This window comes from Ailuropoda melanoleuca, chromosome 4 (assembly GCF_002007445.2).
Source record: "Ailuropoda melanoleuca isolate Jingjing chromosome 4, ASM200744v2, whole genome shotgun sequence".
Classification (NCBI taxonomy): Eukaryota; Metazoa; Chordata; class Mammalia; order Carnivora; family Ursidae; genus Ailuropoda; species Ailuropoda melanoleuca.
The window spans coordinates 70325353-70351838 of NC_048221.1; the positions used below are offsets into that span (position 1 = coordinate 70325353).

General features: G+C 36.3%; 1 protein-coding gene across 1 annotated transcript in view; it reads right to left on the bottom strand.

The window, feature by feature from the left end:
• LRPPRC (leucine rich pentatricopeptide repeat containing) overlaps positions 1 to 26486 on the bottom strand; it is a 110962-nt gene that overhangs the window by 68424 nt on the left and 16052 nt on the right. The window contains exons 3-14 of the mRNA XM_002912436.4: positions 26168 to 26290; positions 23240 to 23361; positions 23071 to 23129; positions 22266 to 22352; positions 21516 to 21642; positions 20810 to 20954; positions 20377 to 20522; positions 20020 to 20125; positions 19831 to 19938; positions 13816 to 13934; positions 12003 to 12096; positions 9150 to 9216 (exon numbers count right to left, since the gene is read on the bottom strand). Coding sequence (XP_002912482.2) covers positions 9150 to 9216; positions 12003 to 12096; positions 13816 to 13934; positions 19831 to 19938; positions 20020 to 20125; positions 20377 to 20522; positions 20810 to 20954; positions 21516 to 21642; positions 22266 to 22352; positions 23071 to 23129; positions 23240 to 23361; positions 26168 to 26290 — 1303 coding nt within the window. The remainder of the gene's footprint in view (positions 1 to 9149; positions 9217 to 12002; positions 12097 to 13815; positions 13935 to 19830; positions 19939 to 20019; positions 20126 to 20376; positions 20523 to 20809; positions 20955 to 21515; positions 21643 to 22265; positions 22353 to 23070; positions 23130 to 23239; positions 23362 to 26167; positions 26291 to 26486) is intronic.

Genomic DNA, 26486 nt, shown 5'->3' on the forward strand with positions numbered 1-26486 from the left:
TATGCACGGGGGCAGGGGCAGAGGATGGAGAGAGAAACTGACGCAGACTCCACGCAGAGCACAGAGCCCGATGAAGGGCTAGCTGATCTCAGGACTCTTGAGATCACAGCCTAAGCCGAAACCAAGAGTCGGACAATAGGGCGCCTGGGTGGCACAGCGGTTGGGCATCTGCCTTCAGCTCAGGGCGTGATCCCGGCGTTCTGGGATCGAGCCCCACATCAGGCTCCTCTGCTATGAGCCTGCTTCTTCCTCTCTCCCTGCTTCTGTTCCCTCTCTCGATGGCTGTCTCTATCTCTGTCAAATAAATAAATAAAATCTTAAAAAAAAAAAAAGAGTCAGACATTAAACCAACTGTGCCATCCAGGCGCCCCGTATAAGCTCTTTATATTTAAATATGTCATCTACTTTAGAAAGACTAATTATGTGTTTTAATGGTAATTTTATAATGTAAATGTAATATAATTTATCAAAACTTATAGAATATATTACATATATTATACATTGTAAAATGCCCACAAAATCTATAAGCCTTTTTAAACCTGTACCCTTACAGGTCTTTTTAGGCCTTATAGGCCTTTTTAAACGTGAGGTTTAAAAATCTTAAAAAAAATAAAAAATAAAAAAAAGATATGAGGATAAAATGCTGTGCAGTGAACACTAAGATAAATAAAGTCTATATTGATAAAAAAAAAATAAGTCATCTTTTTTGACCAGGCTAGGAACAGCTTTAATTCCAAGGAATCTTAATCTATAGGTACCTACCACATCTAAGAAATTGGGGGTGGGGGGAGAGGGAGAGAACGGAAATCTTTGCAAGTAAGAGGCCAATGCCCAAAAGTACACAATATTAAATTGCAAGACATACTGGTTTGTTAGCTTTTTGGTATCATGGACCCCTTTGGGAAGCTGATGAATCCCTCCTTTCAATTACTGTTTATTTCGTCAGATGTGATAATATTATAGTGGTTACGCTGTTGTATTTAAAATAAGTTCTGGGGGGCACCTGGGTGGCTCAGTCAGTTAAGCATCCGACTCCTGATTTCAGCCAGGTCATGATCTTAGGGTTGTGAAATCGAGTCCTCACTGCTTGAGATTTTTCTCTCCCCTTCTCTCTCTGCCCCTCCTCCCCTCTCCCGCTCTAAAAAACAAAAACAACAAAAAATAAAATAAGGGTCGCCTGGGTGGTTCAGTTGGTTGAGCGTCCAGCTCTTGGTTTTGGCTCAGGTCATGATCTTGGGGTTGTGAGATGGAGCTCTGAGCTCAGTGGGGAGTTTCTTGAAGATTCTCTCCTTCTGCCCCTCCCCCAACTCATGTGCATGCTCTCTCTCAAATAAATCTTTAAAAAATAATAAAATAAAAAAATAAGTTCTGAGATCTATTACTGAAGTCTTTATAGGTAGAATGACAAGAGATCTGTAATTTAAACAGCCCATTCAGAGGGAGAAGAAGGGGTTGGGGGAGGAAAAAAATGAAACAAGATGGCCAAAATCTTAACTGCTAAAGCTGGCTGATGGATACTTTTCGGAGTTCTACTTTTGTGAATGTTTGAAAACTCCCAGAGTAAAACACAAACACACACCATCTCTGGTCTAAATGTTGCACCTCTACTCCAACTCTCAACATTAATAAGCTGGGCTTCCTTTTTTCTTTTTTTTGTTTTTAAGATTTTATTTATTTGACAGAGAGAGAGACAGAGATAGCTTGAGAAGCCAGGGGAAGGAAGGGAGCCTGATGAGGGCCTCGATCCCAGGACCAAGGGATCACGACTTGAGGTGAGGGCAGACGTTCTACCAACTGAGCCACTCAGATGCCCCAGCTGGGCTTCCTTTTTAAGAAAAGCTACTTAATCGTATCTTTCTATCAAACAACTTACATAAAATAAAAAATATTAATATATTAAACTGCCCTCAAACCCGACATTAAGTACCCAGGGAAGGTATGGAGATAAAACTTCAGAATTGTACATATATCTAAAAGAGTTCACGATAACTAAAAGCCCTACCTTGAATGTGAACCTTCAGGATAGATGGCACAGGTTAAAAAAAAAAAAAAAAAAGTACAGAATCTTTTAAAACTAAGCTTTTGTAAAGAACAGTCAACACTTCTTCACTGTATATTCACTCCTTAATCCAATGCAATCTGACTTCTGGCCCCAAACCTCCACTTAAAGTACTCTTGTTAAAATTACCATTAATCTCAACTCAAAATTCAACTAACACTTTTTGGTCCCCTTTAACTAAGTTTTGAGATTTGTGTTGTTGATCATTCTCTGCCAATCTCCCACTGATGCTACTCAGTGCCTTTCAGAAATTCTCCGTCCCTGTCTGCTCCTTAAGCAATCCTCTGTACCAGGCTCCAAGTGCCTTACATTCTTTTATTTTTAAGATAATCCTACATGTAGATATTTAAATTCCTGTATCACAGGGGCACCTGGGTGACTCAGTCGTTAAGCGTCTGCCTTCAGCTCAGGACGTGATCCCAGGGTTCTGGGATCGAGCCCCGCATCAGGCTCCTCCACTGCGAGCCTGCTTCTTCCTCTCCCACTCCCCCTGTTTGTGTTCCCTCTCTCGCCGGCTGTCTCTCTCAAATAAATAAATAAAATCTTAATAAATAAGTAAATAAATAAATTCATTCCTGTATCACAAAAAAGCAAACAGAAAGGCTAAGTAGGGATGCCTGGCTGGCTCAGTCAGTAGAGCACATGACTCTTGATCTCAGGGTTGTGAGTTCAAGCCCCACGATGAGCATAAAGATTACTTAAAAAAGAAAACAAATAGGCTATGTAAAGTATCTTCACCTGAAATTCCACAGGCACTTCGAAAGATCTCACAAATCATTACCTGCACCCTTTTCTCCTCTTTGAATATCCACTGTCAGTCTTACCTTCATTACATAAATCAATGGTTCAAAGCCATGACTCAAAGTCCAAACCTCATGACTTGGAATGAGATCGCTCACGAAGGGCCCCAGGCTACCATTTTGGCTTTACTGCTTGCCATTATTTCATAGTTTCTTGGGCTGCCATTACAGTAATCTACCTTCAGGTCCCCGGATGCACTGTTTTGTCAGCCTCAATACCTTACAGTTGCCTTCTTATTTTCTGGTCTCCAGCTAGGAACAACTCGACAAGAAGTTTCCCGTTCATCCTTGACTAACCTATTATTTTGTGGTCCCAGCCCTCGGCACACACAAGTAAGTTTCTGAGCACTCAAACTGTTATAAATGTCATGAGGGGGAGCCTCACTGGCTGACTGAAAAGAGGACTGTACCATCTGGCATTTATCTTGGTGAATTCAATAGGGCTAATATCAGAAACCTGGTATTTTTTTTCAACATATGAAAAGCAGTCCCACTTGCCAAGTTCAGACTATCTGTATCCAGTCAGAGAATCCTTCCTTCAATCACAGGACTCTTCTGTGGCAAAAAAGACTTAAATACCTGCATGTCAATTCTGAAGCATTTATCTTTTTGATATGTTACACTCCCAGCCAAGTTTTGAACTAGTTTCAGTGACATTTTGTCTCTTAGAAGCAACTCAGTATTTCTGGTGGTGGCGTTTTCAATAATATACAATATGTATACTGCCCTCTTTCTTATTTGAACTTTTTCAGCTAGCACTATTGTTAGAAGGAAAGTCTTACTCATACTTACTATCATCCTACCTCGGATCTGACGTAAGAATTTACGAACTTTATCAGTCAGATCTAAAATGCCCTTTAAGATATTCTTAAAAAAGAGCCTTATTTTTTAAAAAAGTTTAGAAGCAAAAATTCTCTAGTAATCTTAAATAATCTCACCCTAACTAAGCAATATTGAATGTAAATAGTATTCTACAGATGACTTTGCCTACATACGTTAACAGACAATTTATAAATTGTAAACTTGAAGGCATGCACTTGATTGGTAATTAATGACCATGTCTTGAGCTTATCAACTTACGGAAATACTAGCTCACCACTCAAACACTACTCTCAAAAGACATGAAGAAAAATAGTATTAGTATTTCAAAAATATTGTGGGAGCATAAAAAATTAATCTGGGGGGCTCCTGGATGGCTCAGTCGTTAAGCATCTGCCTTCGGCTCAGGGCGTGATCCCAGAGTTCTTGGTTCGAGCCCCGTATCAGGCTCTTCCGCTGGGAGCCTGCTTCTTCCTCTCCCACTCCCCCTGCTTGTGGTCCCTCTCCTGCTGGCTGTCTCTCTCTCTCTCTCTCTGTCAAATAAAATACATAAAATCTTTAAAAAAAAAAAAAAAGAAAAAAGAAAAGAAAATTAATTTGGGCCAGCAGGTTATAGAACAGATGCTGGGAACTACTGCCTCACGGACCCTGGATCTACCACTTCGGGGGCAGTTTATACTGAGGGTAGAAAACTATGCCACAATCACATGCCAATATTGAAATGCATATCTAAGTTTCCCTGCGGATTGGCTAAGGTGACTATGATATCTCATTCGATGCTCCATAACTTCTTTTTTTTTTTTTTTTTTTAAAGATTTTTTTTTTTTTTTTGANTATTTATTTGACAGAGATAGAGACAGCCAGAGAGAGAGGGAACACAAGCAGGGGGAGTGGGAGAGGAAGAAGCAGGCTCATAGCAGAGGAGCCTGATGTTGGGGCTCGATCCTATAACGCCGGGATCACGCCCTGAGCCGAAGGCAGACGCTTAACCGCTGTGCCACCCAGGAGCCCCTCCATAACTTCTTACATTTTGGATGATCATGAATAATTACTTTTGCTAAGGAGTAACTAAGTGACTCTCTTACAGGACTTGCAGACAGTTAATTTGGACTCTACCGGGAATGCCCATCAGTGCTCAGTTTTCTTCTACTCATTCAGCCAATTCTAAAGTTGCTAGAGTACAACGGGACTTTGGAGAAGCACACGATAGGTACTGTTTGTTTGAATAGTTGTACTAGATGTCCTACAAAGGGATTTTTTTCTTAAAGATTTATTTATTTGAGAGAGAGAAGAGTGTGAGCGCAGTGGGGAGGGGCAGAGGGAGAGGAGAGAGAGAAACTCAAGCAGACTCTGCATTGAGCACAGAGCCTGACATGGGGCTTGTTCTCACAACCCTGAGATCCCAACCCGAGCCAAAACCAAGAGTCGGACTATTAACTGATTGTGCCACCCAGGCGCCCCCTTGCAAAAGGATTTTGAAGTATATATACCATTTGATTCGCATCAAATAAAAGAACAGAAGGCTACATTATAACGCTAAGATACTGCATTGCAACAACATTATGTTCTGAATTTTTAATAGTTTTTGGGCTGGAAGAGAAAGAAAGAAATCACCTATAGTCATAAATGCTTCAAAATATGCACATATTCTTATGAATAATCTCAAATTATCAGAGCCTGAAACTTTTCTATATCTATAAGAAGAAAAACTCACCAACATAATACAGTTTTAGAACATACAGATTTAAAATACTTTCCCAGGAGGGACTAGTTACAGCTTGTCATAGAGCAGACTACCAGAGGGGAGAGACCCTGACAGAGAGCTCTGGAGACCTACAGCTCAGTCTTTAGCTGAGTACTTAAAATCACATGTGAGTGAGGGAAGCCTAGGGAACTACCTAAGACCTTTCCAGAGACTGAAAAAGACAAAACCCACACAGGCATGGGAAAAGCTCACATTTCCAACAATCTCAAAAATATATGGGGTAGGCATGCCTGGTTGGCTCAGTCAGTGGAGCATGTGACTCCTGATCTCAGGGTTGTGGGTTCGAGCCCCACGCTGGGTGTAGAGATTACTTAAAAATAAAAAAACCTTTTAAAAAAACACAAAAACCATGGGCTAGCAAGCAGAATACTCAGAAGGATACTGCCTCAATAGTGGAGCTGAATTAATTTAGTGGGAATAATCCTAGACTTCAGGCTGCTCTAATCCTGCCTAACAAAGCATAACGCAAGCACTAAGAAAACTGTTCCAAGAAACTTAACTCAAGACATTGGAACAAAGCTCAAAAATATTTAAAGGAATAAAAAAAAAAATCCGCCCTCAGTAGAATAAATTTCACATCTGGCATCCAATCAGAAATTACAAAGAAGCAAAAATATATGATGTATAATGAGGGGAAAAAAGTAACCAAGAGAAACAGACCGAAAAAGGACACAAATGATAGAATAGACAAAGACATCAAAAAATATCTATCAATATTATCTCCATACAGTCAAGAAGGAAGAAAAAAGCATAAGTATGCTAAGGAGATATGGAAGATATATTTTTAAAAATCCAAACTGAATTTCTAGAAATGAGAATTATCATATCTGAGATTAAAATATATTCTAGATAGACGTCTGCCTCCACCAAGCCTCCACATTGCACAAATTAGTCTACTTTCTTTAAAATAAAGGCCAAGTTCCTTTATGTTATTTACCATAATTCAATCTGATCCCAACAAGCATCTCCAACTCCACAATAAATACTTGCTAAATTAAAGGGAATGCCTAAACACAGAGGCGGAAAATAAAGCCTCCATATTAATTGAACAGCACCGACCATGTGCCAGTATCAATCTAGGCGCTGAAGATAGTGCAATAAACTAAACAAACACAGAGCGTATGTTCTAATCATCCAAACAGCTGCCACAAAATCTGTCACAAAATAATAACAAAAAGATATACATGCCTTTATATTTAAACCATTTGTTTTCCCAAATTACCACAACTTAGGTTGCCTAATTTCCCAGCCCACAATAAATCAAAAACAGCAAATTATTTAAGTGTGTGTAGGTTACTTATGGCAAATATACTGAAAGTTGTCAAGAGTGACAGCAAAAACTCTTATAGCAAAGATGATGACACAAAATTAAAAAGCAGAAACAGAAAACGTAGCAAACAGACTCATTTACTGGAGGGGCAAGCAGCTCTGCACACTTTAAGATTTTTTTTTTTTTTAAAGATTTTATTTATTTATTTGACAGAGATAGAGACAGCCAGCTAGAGAGGGAACACAAGCAGGGAGTGGGAGAGGAAGAAGCAGGCTCACAGCAGAGGAGCCTGATGTGGGGCTCGATCCCATAACGCCGGGATCACGCCCCGAGCCGAAGGCAGACGCCCAACCGCTGTGCCACCCAGGCGCCCCTGCTCTGCACACTTTAATCACTAAGGCACTATGAGCTCAATGACTGACCTAGGTATATATCGGAATGTACAACTTGTTTTTTTCCCATCACACTGGATCAACTTTATAATTTAAATACCTTGGTTAAGAAGTCTAGGAGACAAACCATAAGAGACTCTTAATCATAGGAAAGAAACTGAGGATCGCTGGAGTGGGGTGGGGTGGGGGAGGGATGGGGTAACTGGGTGATGGACACTGGGGAGGGTATGTGTTGTAATGAACACTGGGTATTATGTAAGACTGATGAATCACAGACCTGTACCCCTGAAACAAATAATACATTATATGTTAATTAAAAAAAAAAAGTCTAGGACATGTGAAATATGACAACTGCCATTCAAATGGACTAAAAAAGTGTAACGTAATGTTAGTCAAGTTAAAGGAAATACACATGACCTGGAAGTTTATACAGAAAAACTTTTCAAGACATTTTTCAAGGACAATCAAATGACAATGTTACTATGCTTCATTTCACAATATATTACAGGTTCTGAATTATTTTTATGGGTTTTTTTTTTTTAAATCTGGCTCTACTAGCATTTTTATCCACCTGATTACGTATTCTATATTTTCAAACTTTATTTTTAAAGGCACAGTCCTTGGTTTGTTTTTTAACCTAACACAAAACTATCCCTGAAAAGAGTGGAACCACACTGGCTAAAGAAAGGGCAGTAACACGGAATCCCACCCACCTATTCTTGCCTGCCATGGAGGTTCTAGAGATGTCTACAGAAAACCCTAGTGCTCCCACCAATGAACGGGCTAAAAAATACTGAGATTAGTATCAGAAGTCATTAACATTAATATAGAAAGAATGACAAAATTAAAAACTCATTCTTTTGTGGCTACCACTGTAAACAACCTATTCAACAAGATTACCAAAGGCTGCTAAAACCACTGAATGAAAGATTCTGAGAAACAGGACAGACCCGCTTACTAATCAAAGGGAATGAGGTTCCTTTGTAAGAGACATGGTGGCCACCACCATAACCAAGTGATCAAACTTAGCTGATGGCACTACCATTTTGTCTCTTGCTGCAGTAGGAAATGCCATCACCTATCGAGTATTCTTGCTAAAAATACTCAACCTGAATCTGATATGAGGAAAAAATTAGATGAATACAAACCTACAGAGAAAGTAGCCTGGACTCTTCAACAAAGTCAATGTCATAAAGACCAAAAAAAGGTAGGGGAATTGTTCTGGATTAATAAAGAGATAGCAACCACATGCAATGCATGTACTCACTGAATCCTCAATCAAAAAGTAAAACAGCTATAAAAGGAATTTTTAGAAGACAACGTAAACATTAATATGTATATTAGATGATATTATAGTATTGTTAATATTTTAGGAGTGATACTGGTATTATGATTATATAGATGATGACATTCTTACAAGAGAGAAGCTGAAGGATCCAGTGCCATGAAGTCAACAGCTTCAAGCGGTTCAGCAAACAAGAGAAAAGTATATATACGTATGTGCTTGTGTGTGTATATATTAGAGAAAAAGTGTTTGAGAAAGCAAATATGGCAAAATATCAAAAATGGTGAATGTACATAAAGGGTACGTAGGGTGATTCCTTTACTCTTCTTTCAACTCATTATGTTTGAATATTTTCAAAATAACAAAATTGAGAGGGGAAAAGGTCATTAACATCCCCTGAGCACACAGAGGAAGACAACGGTATTACACTGACCAAAGTCACCTTGAAATTAAATACTCAAAAATACCAATCAAACATACGTACAACTTTGTAACTCCAACCCACCATTTTAATACAGTCCTTTTTCTTTGAAACACGACTTTTACCAAATCTGTGTGTACTCCTTGGAAAAGATGATATAAAAGACTGCCTACACTCAAGTCAACTACTTGGTAGGAAGAATAACACAGATTAGGTTATTTTAGGCAACTGGTATAATGGAAGATTTGGAAGATAAGAATATCTATATCTTTCCTTATATAGCAGGTCACAAAAACAGGAGAAATCAGGCAAAGAATATTATAAGGTAATCATCTTACCTCCTAAAGCCTAGACTTAGAGTGTTTCTCAAAGAAATGAGTGGCAAAGGCTGTGTATTTGATTGCACTGCAAAAGAAAGTGATCATCATTAAATCCCAAACCAAACCCAAAAAACTTATTAACTTCTTTGGAAATACATACCTTTTAATTTTCATTTTGGAAATTTTATTTTTAAGATGGAAATGTTCTCATACAAAATTAATTAGATAATGCCATAATTTATATTTGCATTATAAGCTATCCTTTAAAAACATTTTTACTTCATTTTCATGAATATATACAACTGATGAATTTAAAAATACTCTTTGGTATAAAGAGTAATAACTAATCATCTACCAGCACACTGAGAGTCGGTCTGGTACACATACCAAAACTGTATGTTACTAGACAATGTGGCACTATGAAGGAAGAGACTATAACTACTTTATAGGACTTCTGTCCTTTAAAAGTTCTTTTCTCAAAGTAGCAGTGGGTTCTGCTGAACCATCACACTCTTTTCATGCCATTTTCCACTATGATCAATGACTTCATTCATGTAAGAGTGACTACCTAAAGTCATAATAAAATAAGTCTTTACCTCTGTTGTATAATTGATTTATAATCACCTTTCACTTTTCTAAGTATTTGTCTGCTCTATTATTCATTTTGTCACTTAACAATCTACAACATTGTGTTTCCATGCTGACACTGTAAGTCTGATTTGCCTTAACACACAGGCCTGATTCTTCATGTAATCCTTACCCATAACTAGCACGGACAAAAATCAAAGTAGGCATCTCCTGAATTTATTTTTCCCTGTCATTGTATTAAAATGGTGCCATGTTATAAGTAACTGATTTACTCTTTTCACATGTCATATGACTACTAAACGATCCAAGATGGAGAGAATTGGAGAGGAGCTCATAGTACATGTAAATTCTGAAAACAGAATTAATACAGTTTAGAAAAGATTAAGATACCTGGTTAACTTAAAACAACAACAACAAAAAACAGCTCATGGGAAAAGTCACAGAAGATTTTAAGAGTATTTGCTCATCTCTCCTAAATATGAAAAATTTAATTTGCACACACAAGGAGAATTGTTTTAGATCGAGTGTTACATCCTCGAACAAAAAGTAAAAGTTTCTCAATGGTTTTATGCAGCACTTGAAAATCTAAAAATCATTTTTTAAATGATCAGCATTCAGTCACTCAAGGAATTTTAAAGGAGATGTAACTACATGTCTTTCAACAACCTTTAATACTGCTTAATCAAATTAATTTTCCACGCCTACAAACAAGCAGGAAAATGTTTCCTACTACTGCACAAAATGGATCAAGATAAGCCAGTACTTTTTTCTACTCCCTGCCATTCCTTGTGATGTGGTAACCACAAGTGCCTACCTAGGAGCGGCCTACTGTGAGTACCAGCAATTACAGAACTAACTGCTCTTCGAAGACCTGGAAAAGAAAGCAGGACGGGAGGGCACCGACAGGAGTGGCCTGAAGTACTCTTTATTCTTAAAGTTCTGGGACTTTTTCTTTCTCAAATTTAATAAACAACCTCTTAAAAAGTTACTTTTATACTACTCAAATTAGTATTTCACAGAATACTGTCAAATTTTTATTCATTAAAAGGGTAACCAGAAACATCTCAGCAAGATGAAGGCTGCTGACAAAAAGCATCTAGTTTCCTTAGCAACAAACAAGTCTGAAAAATCAAGGTTGACAACGAAGTGGAACGGATGGTATGATAAAGGGAAAAGGCAGCGCTCATGTATGCACCTTGTGCACCCAGATTCCTCTGCTAATGCTTCTCTGTTTTCATCCTGTCAGTAAGGCAAATCTATATATTATTCTGAGTGGAAGGCAAAATCAATACCCTCAGCAGCTGGCATTAATACCCAACCTTTAACTCAAACAACCACAACCTCTAACAGTCACCATTTTTCATACTGAACACTTCGCCTTTTCCTTACAATATTAAGATGAATGATTTTAAATACCAAAAGTAGGGTTTTTACAATGCTTCCACCTATACAATTTGAGTATACATTAATCCAAGCTTAACTTCTAACATTTTAGGGGTCTAGAAACTGATGTTTGTGTGTTTTGTTTTTAAATGGCATCTTTTTCACAAGATTAGAAAAACAGTCAAGTAATGTCATAGATACGTTCAAAAATGAAGACTTTAAGAAATGTCTTATTTAGTAAAATGTAGTAAAGTGAAACAGTAATGGTGAAAATTAGAAGATCTTGGTTCTGGCTCAATCATTAACTTTGACCAAATCACTTAACCTCTCTCTGCCTTTCTTCATCTATCAATGTAGGTAATTTTATTGACACGTGATGAGTATTATAAAGCACCGTAGCATTTATAAGTGTTTAGTAAACATCTGCCACGTTTTGGTTAATGAGGACCAGGAGACAGGCTTCATGTAACAATGGCTGTAATAGGCATTAGTTTAGAAAACACTTTCAAAAACAACATCTCAAATGATTGTTTTTCACAATGACTCCCACAAGGTAGATAAGTAATACTATCCCCATTTCATGAAATTGAAACAAAAAGACCTGTTTAATTCCCATAATCAGCGGCTTAATTATAAACAGAAGCCAAGTCTTCTGGGTCCTAATCTACCACCATGTTATCTCCACGGTCCTTTTAACTTTAAAATTACTTCCAAATTACCCACAAGTTCAACTCATAAACAGTCTTATCAGTTTGACTTAAGCAAAACATATAAAAAAAACACGTAAATTTACCCTGACCTTCCCTGAGGTAGGTATCGAGGGCATGAACTACCCTGTATGCCCTCAGTAGGAACTGAAATCAATACCTGTCAAGTTTACTGCTTATGTTTCATACTTACAAAATGATAAAATATAGGCTAAGTTCCCACTGACTGCTTCACTTCTCAATTCAGCTTGTGAAAATACACTGCTTTCAGGCAGATATCCATTTTCCTACAGATAAAGCATATTTCAATAATATAACTCAGCTAAAAATATTTTGATACGCCATTCAAATTTCCCATTTTCCCATTTCTTTATATCACCACATTCTTCAATAATCCTTCCTTTAAAAAAACTCATTTTCTAGAACAATATGTAAACAGAATAACTTAACTTTAGCAAAAGCTATGAGATAGGGTTCCAACATTCCAAATTAAATGCTTATCTTCAAATTCAGATAATCTGTTACCCTTAGAACACCTTCCTTCTAGGAAGTTTACTAGTGAAGGCACTAGAACAAATCTCTCATTCACAACAAAACAAAAATTCAATGGGCTGATCTAAAATGATACTTTGGACATACGACTGAGTTAAAGATCAACTTTAACTCTATTTAACTCCAAATGATTAATCATGTGTCCCAACATCATCACTTGTTTAATAACTTAAGTATCTGAGCCAAAATTCAGTTCTATTTTTTATTTTTTTTTTTAAGATTTTTTTTTTTATTTATTTGACAGAGAGAGAGACAGCCAGCGAGAGAGAGAACACAAGCAGGGGGAGTGGGAGAGGAAGAAGCAGGCTCACAGCTGAGGAGCCTGATGTGGGGCTCGATCCCATAACGCCGGGATCACGCCCTGAGCCGAAGGCAGACGCTTAACCGCTGTGCCACCCAGGCGCCCCCAAAATTCAGTTCTAACACATTTATCGAAGCACTGTATAATAGCACAATATTTAAAACCATCCAGTCAATAATAAGCAATAACTAAAAATAAATTATGGTATATCCATACAATAAAACAGCATGCAACCATAAAAAATAATTGGTGGAATTACATACTGTAATAGGAAGTGCCGAGTGAAAAAAGTAGGTTTTAGGGAAATAAGAGTATGTGGGAAAATTACTTTTTTAAATATGATTTTTAACATTAAAATATGTATAGCACAGCCTCAAAATACTCAGGGAAGAGAAGTAAAGACACTCAAGACATAAACTCTGCCTTTAAGAGGATTGTAATTATGTAATTATTTCAATGAAAGAAAAGAACACTCTAAAAATATTAGAAAAATCTGGGCATTATGTGAATAACCACCTAGGACACAGATTTTTTGAACAAAGTATTTATTAAAAGTGTTTGTGCTCTGCCATGTTGCTCCTAATTGTACAGCACTTCGTTCTGAAAGTGGGAAGTGCAACCCTCGCTGACCCAACGCACTCTCCAAGTCCATTTCTTCCTGTGCCCCTTCATGAATGCCTTGCCTATTCTGATGGGAACAGTAAGCGCTGGGTAGGAAAACAATGCCTTGGGAGTCAAACAAAAGAGTATTAAAAAGAAGAAGAAGAAGAAGAGTAGTAAGTATACTAAGAGTGTATTATTAAAATTCATATACAAGTGAAAAGTAAAGGTCAAAAAATGAAAACCACAGTTACACTATAAAGTGGGATTAAGGAGCATCTATTGTTTTATTTACATTTTTCCTGATATTGGCCTGTTGTCTTTCAACACACAAGAAAAGTGCTGCTTTACCTTTTTAAGTTTTTAAGTTTAACCACTATAGACTTTAACCAGTATTTTTACAAAGCTTTAGAAAATTGTATACAATGACCATTTTTAGTACTCAGCTTAACGACTTTTCTTTCTTTTTCTTTTTTTTGGTTACCACTAAACAATTAGGGAGGAAAGAAATTTCTTTAATTATGAAATTAAAATCAAACCTGCTTGTACTCACCTGCAAAACAGCATGAGCTGACCTCACACTATCAAAGGATGGAAACACGTAATTTATATATGTCTCCTGATCAGGACTTACTCCCATTTCGTGCATTGCTTTGAGAACTTCTATTATACCTGTAAGATTAAATTCAGAAGCACACAGGTGAACTACTTGGAATAAATTAACAAAAGATCAGAAAGTTCAGTTCCTTTACTTTCTGAATCATAATGTACAAAAAACTCATTTTGTCTAAAAAGAGAAAGCAGAAAAGCAACAGAACTAGGAAATAAGACGATAAATGAAAAAAATTAATTCCTCTTTCTTCATCTATTAATTCAGCAGCAAGTGCTAAGGAAATACTCTAGAAATGATAACTGTAAGAAAACCTAAAATAATTAAGCAACATGCCTAATGCTTCTGGCACCCAAATGAACAGAGGTTATAAAACATCACTACTACTACAGAGCAGTGATGGATCGACACAAGAAAACTGGACCCAATAAATGCTGCAGAGGGAAGGGATGAGAGGGCACACAAATAAATAAATAAAATCTTAAAAGCAAAAACAAAAACTTCCCCTAGAAGTCCCTGTTTTTACCTTATCATATCCTCTCCAGAGAAATTACGTTTCTATAAACTCGTTACATAATGCACTCTAGACAAATACTTGATTATAAATTCCCACTCAGTACAGAAATACACAGGCACATGTGACTACTTTACGAATATCTGCACATTTCTTTAAGATAAAATTCAGATTATTCAGGCTAGTTTAATTATATTTAAAATCACCTAATGGATCTTCAAAACCTTAGATGTTTAAATGTATATTTTAAGGTATCACTATGTTAAAAGACCCTCAAAAGACAAAGCATGTGCTTAGTGACAAACGTAGGAGAACGTGCACATAGAGTTGGTCCACAGAGCACACAACAAGCATAAGAATACTTGAAAGCAAAATTTAGCAGAAGTATTCCTCTAACAATTCACTAGGAATCACTAGTAATAACAAGGATAACTATCATAAAAAATGGCAAATCACACTGTGCTCTTCTTTATATGCAAAGATTACGAAGTACTTTAGAGGAGGGCATATAGCTAGTTGCTTTTCAATGACTAGCAACAGACTTGTTTTAATCTAATGTCCTCAATGTCTTCCTCACCTATAATGACTGCTTTCATGATCAGGGTTTAAAGTAAATAGCTATGTTTCTGGTAAGACTCTCCGGTGAAATGACAAGAAACAACAACAACAGCAAAAAATAAGCTCAAAGTTTAATAAGACCTAGTTTCCAACCCCGTTCTGGCACTTAATGGCAGTGTAAATCTGAACAAGGAACTTCACCTTTCTGAGCCCTAATTTCTTAGATTACACATTTGAAATAGCAATATGGCAGAAACAGCGCCTTCTAGACACTGTATCAAACAACACTTAGCTTAATCCTTCCTAACTGCCATCCATGTTAGATTAAGCAAGTCAATATGTGTCAAGGCACTCACTGATTCAAACAATTCTCTGACCTATAAGAGTCTAGCCCTAGTGAATGGATAGAAACAAAGTACTAAGAATTATAAATATTACCTACAGGCATGGAAGAAATTCTTATGGTCTAGGCCTACAGGGAGACTGAGGACAAGAGGAAAAACAGAACATACTGAACAAAAAGAATACTAGTACCACCCTAGTTCTGATCAGTATCAACAGCTGACTCTTGAACACAAAGGGGTTAGGGGCGCCAGCACAATCGGAAATCTGCATATAACTTCTGACTCCCTAAAAACTACTAACAGCCTACTGTTAACCAGAAGCCTTACCAATAACATAAACAGTCGATTAGCACATATTTTGTATGTCCTATGTATTATATACTGTATTAAGGCAAGCTACAGAAAAAAATGTTATTAAGAAATCGTAAGGAAAAGAAAATACATTTACAGTACTGTATTTATCGAAAAAAAAATCCGTGTATAAGGGTACTTGGGCAGTTCAAACCTGTGTTGTTCAGGGGTCAACTGTATTTTTTTTTTTTAAAGATTTTATTTATTTATTTGACAGAGATAGAGAAAGACAGCCAGTGAAAGAGCGAACACAAGCAGGGGGAGTGGGAGAGGAAGAAGCAGGCTCACAGCGGAGGAGCCTGATGTGGGGCTCGATCCCATAACGCCGGGATCACGCCCTGAGCCAAAGGCAGACGCTTAACCGCTGTGCCACCCAGGCGCCCCAGGGGTCAACTGTATTAACAAGGCTTTCAACTCATTCTACTGGGGTGACATACTTCTGTATGTAATAAATAAAGCCAGAAAGGTCTTAGGAGTCAAACAATCTTTATTTTTAAAAAAGTGTTAAAGTGAGTGCTCCAAAGGCATATCCTGAATAAGAAACCAAGTTGCATACTTGCTGGCAGGTGCTTGTAACACCACAGAAATGCAAAAACCTATGCTTCTTCCTGGAATCAGAAGAACCTGGGATCAAGTCCTTATTTTGCCACCCAAAACTGATTTTTAGGGGCGCCTGGGTGGCTCAGTTGGTTAGGCGGCTGCCTTCAGCTCACGTCATGATCCTGGAGTCCTGGGATCGAGTCCCACATCAGGCTCCCTGCTTGGTCGGGAGTCTGCTTCTCCCTCTGACCCTCCCTCCTCTCATGTTCTCTCTCTCTCAAATAAATAAAATCTTAAAAAAAATAATAAAATCTTAAAAAAAAAAAACCAATTGATTTTTAGCAGCTTCTTGTCCATAATGTAAGAGTGATGACGATAAATCTCTCTACTTAGCTCTCAGGGTCATCATTTAAAGGAAAAAAATGTGTGAAACCCTAAAAATACTAAATAAATATTAATTGTAACAATAATGATTTAACATCTTAGCTGTCTTAAAATACCTTGATAATTTTTAAAATTTGCTTAGATGAAACACAGAATAAGTGTAGCATAAGGTAACTATATATTTGATTTTCTTATGTCTGAAAATAGGCCACCAAATTGATTGTAAGAGTCTTATTTCTGTACAAAACAGTTCACCCCGATATTTATGCTTCAAATACCTTTTGTTCTCTTAATTCATCATTTTTCCAACAATGTGTATTAAGCGGAGGGGTGCGTTCTGCTTCGTTTAGATGACCTGTGTTGCCAGCATTTTTAACTTATGTATTTTTCTAATCGAAGCAAAAGCTAGTTTAGGAAAACCTGGGTTCACACCTTCTGATCCAGTAAGATCAGTCACTCCCTCAGGCATTCTGAGGGAGCACAGAAAGACATTTACTTCAATAATTGATTGAATGATGGGAGGACAGAAACATTTATCAATAAGGAGAAAAAAAGAGATTGACCTCAAATACCTACTTACCTCCTCCTAAAAAATACAATTCATGTTTCTTTTTAAAATAAAAAGACTAAAATAATCATGTATTACCTTAGACTTAAACATGGATCTCAAACCTCTGTGAACTTGGAAAACCTAAACTAAAACTAAGCAATCTAATAAAAACATTTCAAAGATAGTCACAACAAAGTTTATGAATCTAGAGGAAAGTCTCCATTCAGAAAGTTTTATAAGAACTGAAATAATTCAAATTTTTGGGAATGACAAATGGTTTACCTGAACAACTTTCACCAACTATGACTGTTTACTCCATATGATTTTAGACTCTACCCGGGGTACTCACTCTATTAGAGGCAATTTCTTATTTTTTGAAAAGTATTCTCTATTTAACCCCTTTACTCAACTGGCATTTAAGCTTTCATATTGACCCTTTCTTCTATATTTTACCCCTTCCATACTCTGATTTTTGTGTTTTCCAAATATACCCAGGGATACAGATCCTCAATCATTCTGGGTTATTTCCTCTCATTCAGGCCAATCTGCTAAACTTCTAAGTGGTGACTTTTCCCTTTGTGTCACAGAGAAAAATACTAGTAAGATGAGCCATGGGGAAGTCGCTCTGAGAATCTCTCCTCTTAGGGGTTGGTGATGGTTGAACTGGTAGCCAGAACAATTCTAGTATACGATATGATCACAGTGCTGCTGAAAATTCTTGGTTCAGTTTGATCTGACCTCTCCATACCCGTCTCTGATTTCCTGAAGGGTTTTATTTAGTCCTATGAGTTTTATTTATGAGACACACTCCTCTACACACTCAATCACTGCAGCCATTAATTTTCTTCTGTTCTTTCTACCAGTTTATACAGGACTTTTCCTGGATGAAGAACAAGTTCATTGCACTAATAAAAACACGACCTTCTTACCTCACTCTAAAGAAATCATATAGACCATGGAGAGCCATTTTGTTGTTACATGAAGGAAAACTGTAGGATACACACTCTACTGTATTTCTGGGCCTTGTGCAAAGCAGAAACTCGTTTTTAAAAACTACAGCACAACTGACACTATCTTGTACTCTCAAGTCACCTTTCTCAGCTTTTATATTTTTCCAAATAAAACCTGGACTGATTAAAAAACCTGAAAGCACTTTTTAAAATGTCCTTAATGTAAAAACTAGCATCCAACTTTAAACAGTTAAGACTTTTTATAAAATAAATACAGCATAACACTCAAAAATTTTTAATGTGGAAGTGCTATGGTATTTAGAAGTGTGTTTAAAATAGAACAGAAATCCTCAGTTCTAATCCCAGCCCAACGGACAGCCAGGTGTGGAACCTAAGGCTGGTCACCAAATCTCTCTGCCACTCTCAGCTGTTTCATCGACACGACATGAGCTTTCAACAAGGCACCTGTGAAATCTAAATTGTAAGATTCCAAGAAAGGATGGGTTCAAGATAAAGCCCACCTTTCTACTAGCTTCAGCTACAACTATTGAAAGAAATTACCTTAATTCTTTTATGTTTACTAAGTTGCTAAGATATGGTAACCAGTTTGTAAGGCTGAAGAAAGCAACTTTTCCTGATGAACAGACAAACATTCCAGCAGGGGGTATTTTCAAAAGTATTCTCTTATCTGTGTAAGGGTGGACAATACTAATACGCCCAAAGATTTTCATGGAATGATGTAAACTTTCTCTGGTTCAAAAATATGGGGCTAAAGGTTACTTCTTGGAGCTTTCGGAACTGAAGGATATGCAAAGAGTTAATCAACTAGCATATTGTTTTCACAAAGATTTTTCTAAAAAGGATTTTGAGACTTTTATAGCCAGAAACAATTAGGGAATACTTGTTTCACTATTTCCTTTAGACCAGAAGACGACTATATATTTAAAATAAAATTGCAATATGAAAGTCTGCTAAAAGCACTTTTTTTGTTGTTTGTGCATTTTGTTTGTCACCCAGTGTCATACTAACAACTCCGCATCTCATTCTAAAGCACATTATACTGCATGATAAAATGAAAAAGACCATTTTTTGTTTCCCCAAGGGGGAAGTACTTCTGTTAAAAGCATCTTTTTATGAGACTACTCTTTCTGAATTACCAATAATGCAAACCAAAGAATTAGATACTGTACTCTAAAATTTAATATTTGTTCAATTCTTATTCATATCCTATAGGCATCCCATGTGTACAAGGGAAAAGTATGCTAAATGCTTAAACGTACTTAAGAACCTGAAAGATGGAACATTTCTGTCCTTCAATCAGCAGGCTGTCAGGTCATGAGCACTCATTTTACAATAAAAGTTTTGCTGTCTTTCCTATTATTGTAACTCGGCTCACTTAAGCAGACTGGTCCACAAAGAAAAAGGCTGGATTATGTATAACTTTATCTTGAAAAAGGCTATGTGCAAAATCAAGAACCAAAGAGTTTTGTAAAAAACTTAAAAATAATGAACTACTTAAAACTACACCCACAAGTTTGAATATCAAGATCAGAGATGAAGTCGGAAATGAAATTAAGATGAAAGAAACCCACTATGTTTTTAAAAATGCTTACCCAATTCTTGACTATGATTTAAATCAATTCTATCTTCTCGGAAGATCTATTACTCAGAAATAAGCTTGCCTTTCTGAAGAATTCAACTAAATGTGTGTAGAAACTTATTCTGGATCTCTGAACCATCACAAATCTGTAAAAGGCAAAACCTGACCTTGAACATCTTTCTCCTTCTGATGTCCAACTAGCAATGGCCAGAAATAATGAATTCTGACAGGAAAACCTTCTTCCTTCAGAGCCTTCATCAGAGCTTTCGCCAAATCTGAAAGAGATACCATAAAATATTACACAGCTACCTCAGCAAAACTTATTTATGTCGGTTTTAATAATGAGAATATAGTACCAGTTTTATTAGCTAGTAAAGCGCTCTGAAGCGTGAACTGCAAAGGAGATGTGTGCATCTGGGACTCCTTTAACTTCCTGCAGTAGTCTTTCAGCTTCTCTGCAGGCTAAGAGAAAAAGGCACCACATCAGCCAGATCCACAAATATCCTACCATTTGACCTTCTGCAAACATTCTACCACTTCTGGAATGAAAAATTTGAACCTCCCATCCTCTTTCTACCTAATAAACTTACACACAGAAACAAAGTTTTCATAATGCTTATAACTGGTCTAATCTCATAATATGTTCTTACATCTTCTAGACTCTTATTTCACTGCCTATGACACTGTCAATAAAGTAAAAACAGACAGAATACCGTATTCATAGTCACACAGTGTTGCAAAAAGAAACCGACAAAGTCACTCAGACCGTCTTCCCTTGATACAGGACATGCTAATAAAATTTGGAACGCTGTATCTTCCAATTTTTCAGTGACTAAAAGCAAAATGAGGTTCATTGCATCTGGGAAGAGAACAAAGACATTTTCTGTTACTGAACTGAGTAATATTTTTATACTGTAACCACTATGAAAGACAAACTTATGAACTGCCAATACCAAAAGGATCTGCCTAAATAATAGTGAGACTTCCAAATCAAATCATTCCCATGCATTCATTAACTCAAGCTGTTTAGCTTATTAAGCCGACTTTTAAAAGAGTCTTATGTTCATGTACCACAATCCCCTTTTGTTAGAGAACAGTAATTCAGATTTTTAGAAAAATCATGAAAATAAATTTTTAAAAAACTACCTGGAATGTATCTTCTTTCATATGTAATTTTTTCCAAAATTTCTGGGACGTACTGAGAATACCCAGCTTTACTGAAACTAAAAATGATTTGCAATAAATCACGGTCCATAAGGTAAAGATCAGACTTCTCCACCTTCTCCAGAGTCTGTAGGCAGTTCCAGAAATTAAAAGAACAAGTTAGAAACCAGTGTTTTTTAAATTAGAGCCAAATAAATTAAAATACCGAGATTTTAAAAATAAGGAACATACATCATCTAAAAGTTTAGGACTTCTTTTATAAAACAGAAAATATTGTATTTCAGCAATAACTGTTACATCAACACCAAGATACCAAACTATAAAAATTCTCCTTCAATACTAGTGTAAGTAATACCTTTAAAAACAAATATAAATAACACTTTTCTGCTTCATGCAAAATGGAATGCAAGCTTATACCTATGAGTTTATTTTTTATTTTTTAAGATTTTATTTATTTGACAGAGATAGAGATAGCCAGCGAGAGAGGGAACACAAGCAGGGGGAGTGGGAGAGGAAGAAGCAGGCTCATAGCAGAGGAGCCTGATGTGGGGCTCGATCCCATAACACCGGGATCACTCCCTGAGCCGAAGGCAGACGCTTAACCGCTGTGCCACCCAGGCGCCCCTATGAGTTTATTTTTTATACAAATGATTTTAAAGTATTTTTATTTACAGGATGTAAGTCATACCTGCTTAACACGGTCAATGTCACCCTTTTCAGCATATGCATTCAATAATGTTAAGTATGTGTCTGGACCAGGCTCAATTCCAGCCTCCTTCATCACTGTGAGAATATTTTCTGCATTCTCTATATCTCTGGAGTTATTCAAAGAAAAGAGAATAGATTACTATAACACTGCCCAATGTAATATTATCATTCAACCTAAAATGTATTACCCTATTCTTATTAAAATTAATAATTCTTATGAACCATTTAGACCAATTAGCAAAGGACATCAGAAAAGGCCAAATACACACTAAAATGGTTATAGGTCTCTGAAATAACAAAAATAATAACCATCTCAAATTCTGACAAGTAACTTTTCCAAAAGAAAAACCAAATTGCATAATAATCATATAGGCCTCAAATTAGTGTGTCCTCTTTTATCAAGTATGCTATGACTCAAATTTACCTTTCTAGGGAAGAGTAACATTAAGGAAATTATTCTTCAAAAATGAAATTGTTTTCCACAGCCATCAAGAGAGCAGTTAAAATACTTCACAAAGTCAGTTACTTTGGATCAGGCCCAATTTTTAAAACTGAAAATCTTCAAATTGAAGTTGTATGAAACAGATACACTTAAGTTATTTAAAAGTTGCATGTTCTATCTCACGCACTCAAAATTTTTGAGGGGGACAGATAAACATGGTTTAAGAATCTTCTACAATTATTCTAATTTAAACCTGGCTTGTGAATAAAACCTTAGGTTGAACATTACCCGGCTCTTGCGTGCCCTGTAACAAGGGCACTGAAAACAGCCTCCGTGACGGGCAGATCCTTAGTTTTCATAAATCCAAGAATCTTGCTGCAATAAAAGAGAAATGAAAATACTCCTTGGAAATATACATCAAAACCACTTTTTACAACATATATACATAAAATCTCATGCCCTGAAATTATTTCAATTATATCAAATTATATAGAACTACTCTTGGTAAAAATAGCAGGTAAGTTTTTAAAACCTGATTATTTCTTCTATACTACTAATTAACCTTAAAAGGCATAGAGTTTAATAAAATCCATTTAATTAAAAATAAATTATACATTTCAATTTATCCCTTATTTCCTAAAACCTCCATCCAAAAATAGCAATAAATTTTACACAAAGAAATAAATGTCACAACTGATTTTATATGAATCAGCAAGATAGAGAGAAATTGCCAGAATTTATACAGAATATTGTATAAATGAATACAGTTTAAATGGCTAAGAACATTTCCTTTAGGAAATATCAATTTACAAAGACTACAGCCAACTTTATACACCTCAGCAACTTTAAATCTCTGCTCCAGTAAATCAAATTTTTAATTAAAATAGCAATATTCACTTGGCTTTCTCCTCTCACACAATTTTACATTTCATCTAAGGCATATTACTAAATTTGTTAGATTAAAATACTTCTGAAGTAATTTCCCTTACTAAGAAGAAATTTTAATTAAAAAAAAAAAGGCAAGTGAATATATTCTAGGCTTACAAGACTCACAAATGTGTTTGCCTAAACATACATTTATAAAGCTCCATACCTGGCACCTTCAATATCCCCCATATTACAATAAGCAGCAATCAACCTCTGGTATGTCACCTGTCAATGAAATGGGCCAGTTAATATTTTTTAAATATTATTTTTTTTCCTGGGATTAAAAAAAAAAAGAGTGACGTAACCAATGAACATTTACAACAGCAACTACCTACTCGATTTGGTTGAATGTTTGCTTCCTCCATTTTTGCCAAGAAGTCAGTTGGTGAAAATTTATATTCATTTTGAAGATAGACTTTAAGTAAAGCATTGTAGTGACTTACGTCATACACAGTACCTACAAACAAAATTTAAATCAAATTTTTCGAAAAGTACCTAAAATCATACCCTTTATCACAATTAAAATATGCGTACTTAAATTTAAATAAAAGGATAAAATGATCACTTCAGCATTTCACCCCATACTTAGACCCATCGATATAGAAATCCTGTCAGAACAGAGCAAGCTAAGCACTTAAGACAGTAATTAACTGAATCACTGTACAGTTACAAGTCACTGCTTATTCAGATGTTAGGAGGTCTCTTACTTATGAAGCACAGTATTCCCTTCCTGTTGGAAAATGTTGACAACACCTCTGTATTTAAAGTGACTGAAAGATTTTTTGACAGAAAGCAGTTCTTGGGGCGCCTGGGTGGCACAGCGGTTAAGCGTCTGCCTTCGGCTCAGGGCGTGATCCCGGCGTTCTGGGATCGAGCCCCACATCGGGCTCCTACGCTAGGAGCCTGCTTCTTCCTCTCCCACTCCCCCTGCTTGTGTTCCCTCTCTCGCTGGCTGTCTCTCTCTCTGTCGAATAAATAAATAAAAAAAAATCTTTAAAAAAAAAAAAAAGAAAGCAGCTCTTGCCACAGCATAGACATACGAAGATGGACGGTGACTGTGGTTGTTTTATACAGGTAAGGCGGTACTAGCAACTTTGCTTATTTACTCAGTGTTTCTTTGAAAGCTCCATTTCCAGCTGCTGAACACCATTACTAGTCTGCTATTGTGAATTCACCACCGTTCCAAAGCCCTTCGTTTTCTTTCTGGGTCCATCTTGCCTGAGGCCACATCAATCAAGGTTACCATTCAGCCTTCCTCTACCCACTGATGACCTCATGGTCACATACCAATCTAGTGCTAATATGTTTTACTAAATTTGCATGAATTAAATTTCGTATCTTTACTTAACAGGCCTGTGGTCAGTACCTGGTGTCAGTTTGAGATTCTAGACAGCAGAGACCTATTCTATTAAATTAATATTTATCTTCCTAGACACGTAGAGTGCTTACTATGTTCTGGGAACTGTGCTAAGTGCTCTGAGTCTAGAGTCCCAGTTCTCCTCACAACGGCTTTGAGACGGTTCCTCTTAGCCCCATCTTATAGATGAGGAAAACTGACTCTCACCTGTCCAAGGCAACATGGCTTTGTAAGTGACCACAGATTTGAATGCAGGTGGTCTGCCCTGAGTGCCCCATCTGTTAACCACCGTAATAGGTTATGCAGGGCTTTAGGGGGAACCATGCACAACTCAACATCTGCAATGCGAGTACACAACATGGTTACCACACAGTGTCTGAAAACTTCTGAAAAATCAATTCAAGGTGAACTCTAGTATCAGTTGGCTACAGCTCTAAAGCTGAAGGAAAGTACATATATTTCACAAATATTTCTCCCAGTTCAACATGTATTTTTAAATTACATGACTTACTGACATACGGAAATGTCTCTTTATGAATTCTTTACCTTCAACTTTTCTGCTGCTCTTTTACTGAGAAAACTCTTTTCCATTCAATATTCATCTATTCTTTTAAAAACTTTTAAAAAACAAACGTCATCAAAATTAATTCTAGATGAATTCAAAACTGAGATGAGGCTGTTTTTATAGATTTTTCCATAGAGGTGTGATATGTTTCTTGAAGGATAATCCTAGACAATTTAAATATTTGTGATGAAACTTAGATCCTTTACGCATTTTGCTTTCTAACTAGGAAAAGTTATAGATTCTTGAACATTTAATATTTCCTACTACTTTATTGTAAATTGATTTTCTGGAATTTTACAGGTAAATAAGCACATCATCTAAAAAACAGTAATTTCTAGTATTGTTTCACATCTTATTTCATTGCCATTACACATGATATTAGTTGTTCTTCACTGAAACTTTAATTTTTTAAATTTTTTTAAGTAGCTCCATGCCCAGCACAGAGCCCAATGAGGGGCCTGAACTCACAACCCCGGAATGAGGACCTGAGCTGAGATCAAGAGTCAGACACTCAACTGACTGAGCCACCCAGGCACCCCTTTAGGTTAAGATTTTTAAAACTCGGGAATGAACACTGGATCTTATCTAATGGTCTTTTAAATTATGTTATTTTCAGAACTAAGATTATGTTCACAGTTCAAAATTTTAAAAGCATAAAAAGGTACAGAGTAAAACTTGAATCTAGTATTATCCTTCCAGAAATATTTTCACACTGTATGCATATACAGATATAAACATTTTTCTTCAAAATGGTAGCATACTATATATACCATTCGGCACCTTAATTTTCATTTATGTTGTGGAGAACACCCACATCAGTATAGAAGAACTCCTTCATTTTTTTTTCACAGTTGCACAGTATTCCATTTCATGAACCCTCCATAATTTATTTAACCAATCCTACTGAGAGACATCAGAGTTGGTTCCAGCTTCTAACTATTACAAACAAGCTACAATAAAGGATATCCTTTTGCACATTTGAGTATATCTGTATCTATATTCTAACAAATGAAACTGGTCAAATGGTATCTGCATTCCTAACTTTGACAAACCAACTGCCTTTTTATTTTGTTCTTTTTTAACTTACCATAAAAAGTAATAATTCTTATGAAAATTATTTCATTTTTCTCATTTGAGTATAGTTGACACACAATGCTACATTAGTAAATTATTTTATTCTTAATGCCCCTAGATGTCACTATAACTCACCAAATAAATATTACCAAATAGATCTTCCATAAAATCAAATTAGAACATTTATGTGAAGAAATTCTTATTTACCAAAAGAAAAAAAAATCTACATCTTTTCCATATACACATCATATTTTTAAACAATCATACCCAATTTCTGAAGTTTGTCCCATATCCTATGAGCAAATTCTGTTCTCTCTGAGAGCTGTAGTTCAGGCAAAAGAGAACCACAGCTGCGCAGGAGAAGCAAGGCTTGATTACCACCTGGGCTACCTATGAAAAAAGATAATGGATAACATTTAGCACAGTAGCAATATCATACAGATAAATATCAAAACGTAAACCAAAATCTGTAAAGACTCAAAAATCTCCTGCCTCACTAAGACAGTATTAAAAGTACTAACGAGCTGGAAAAAACCCTACCCAAATCTACAAGTATCATTTACAATGTTACTAAAAGTTATATTTT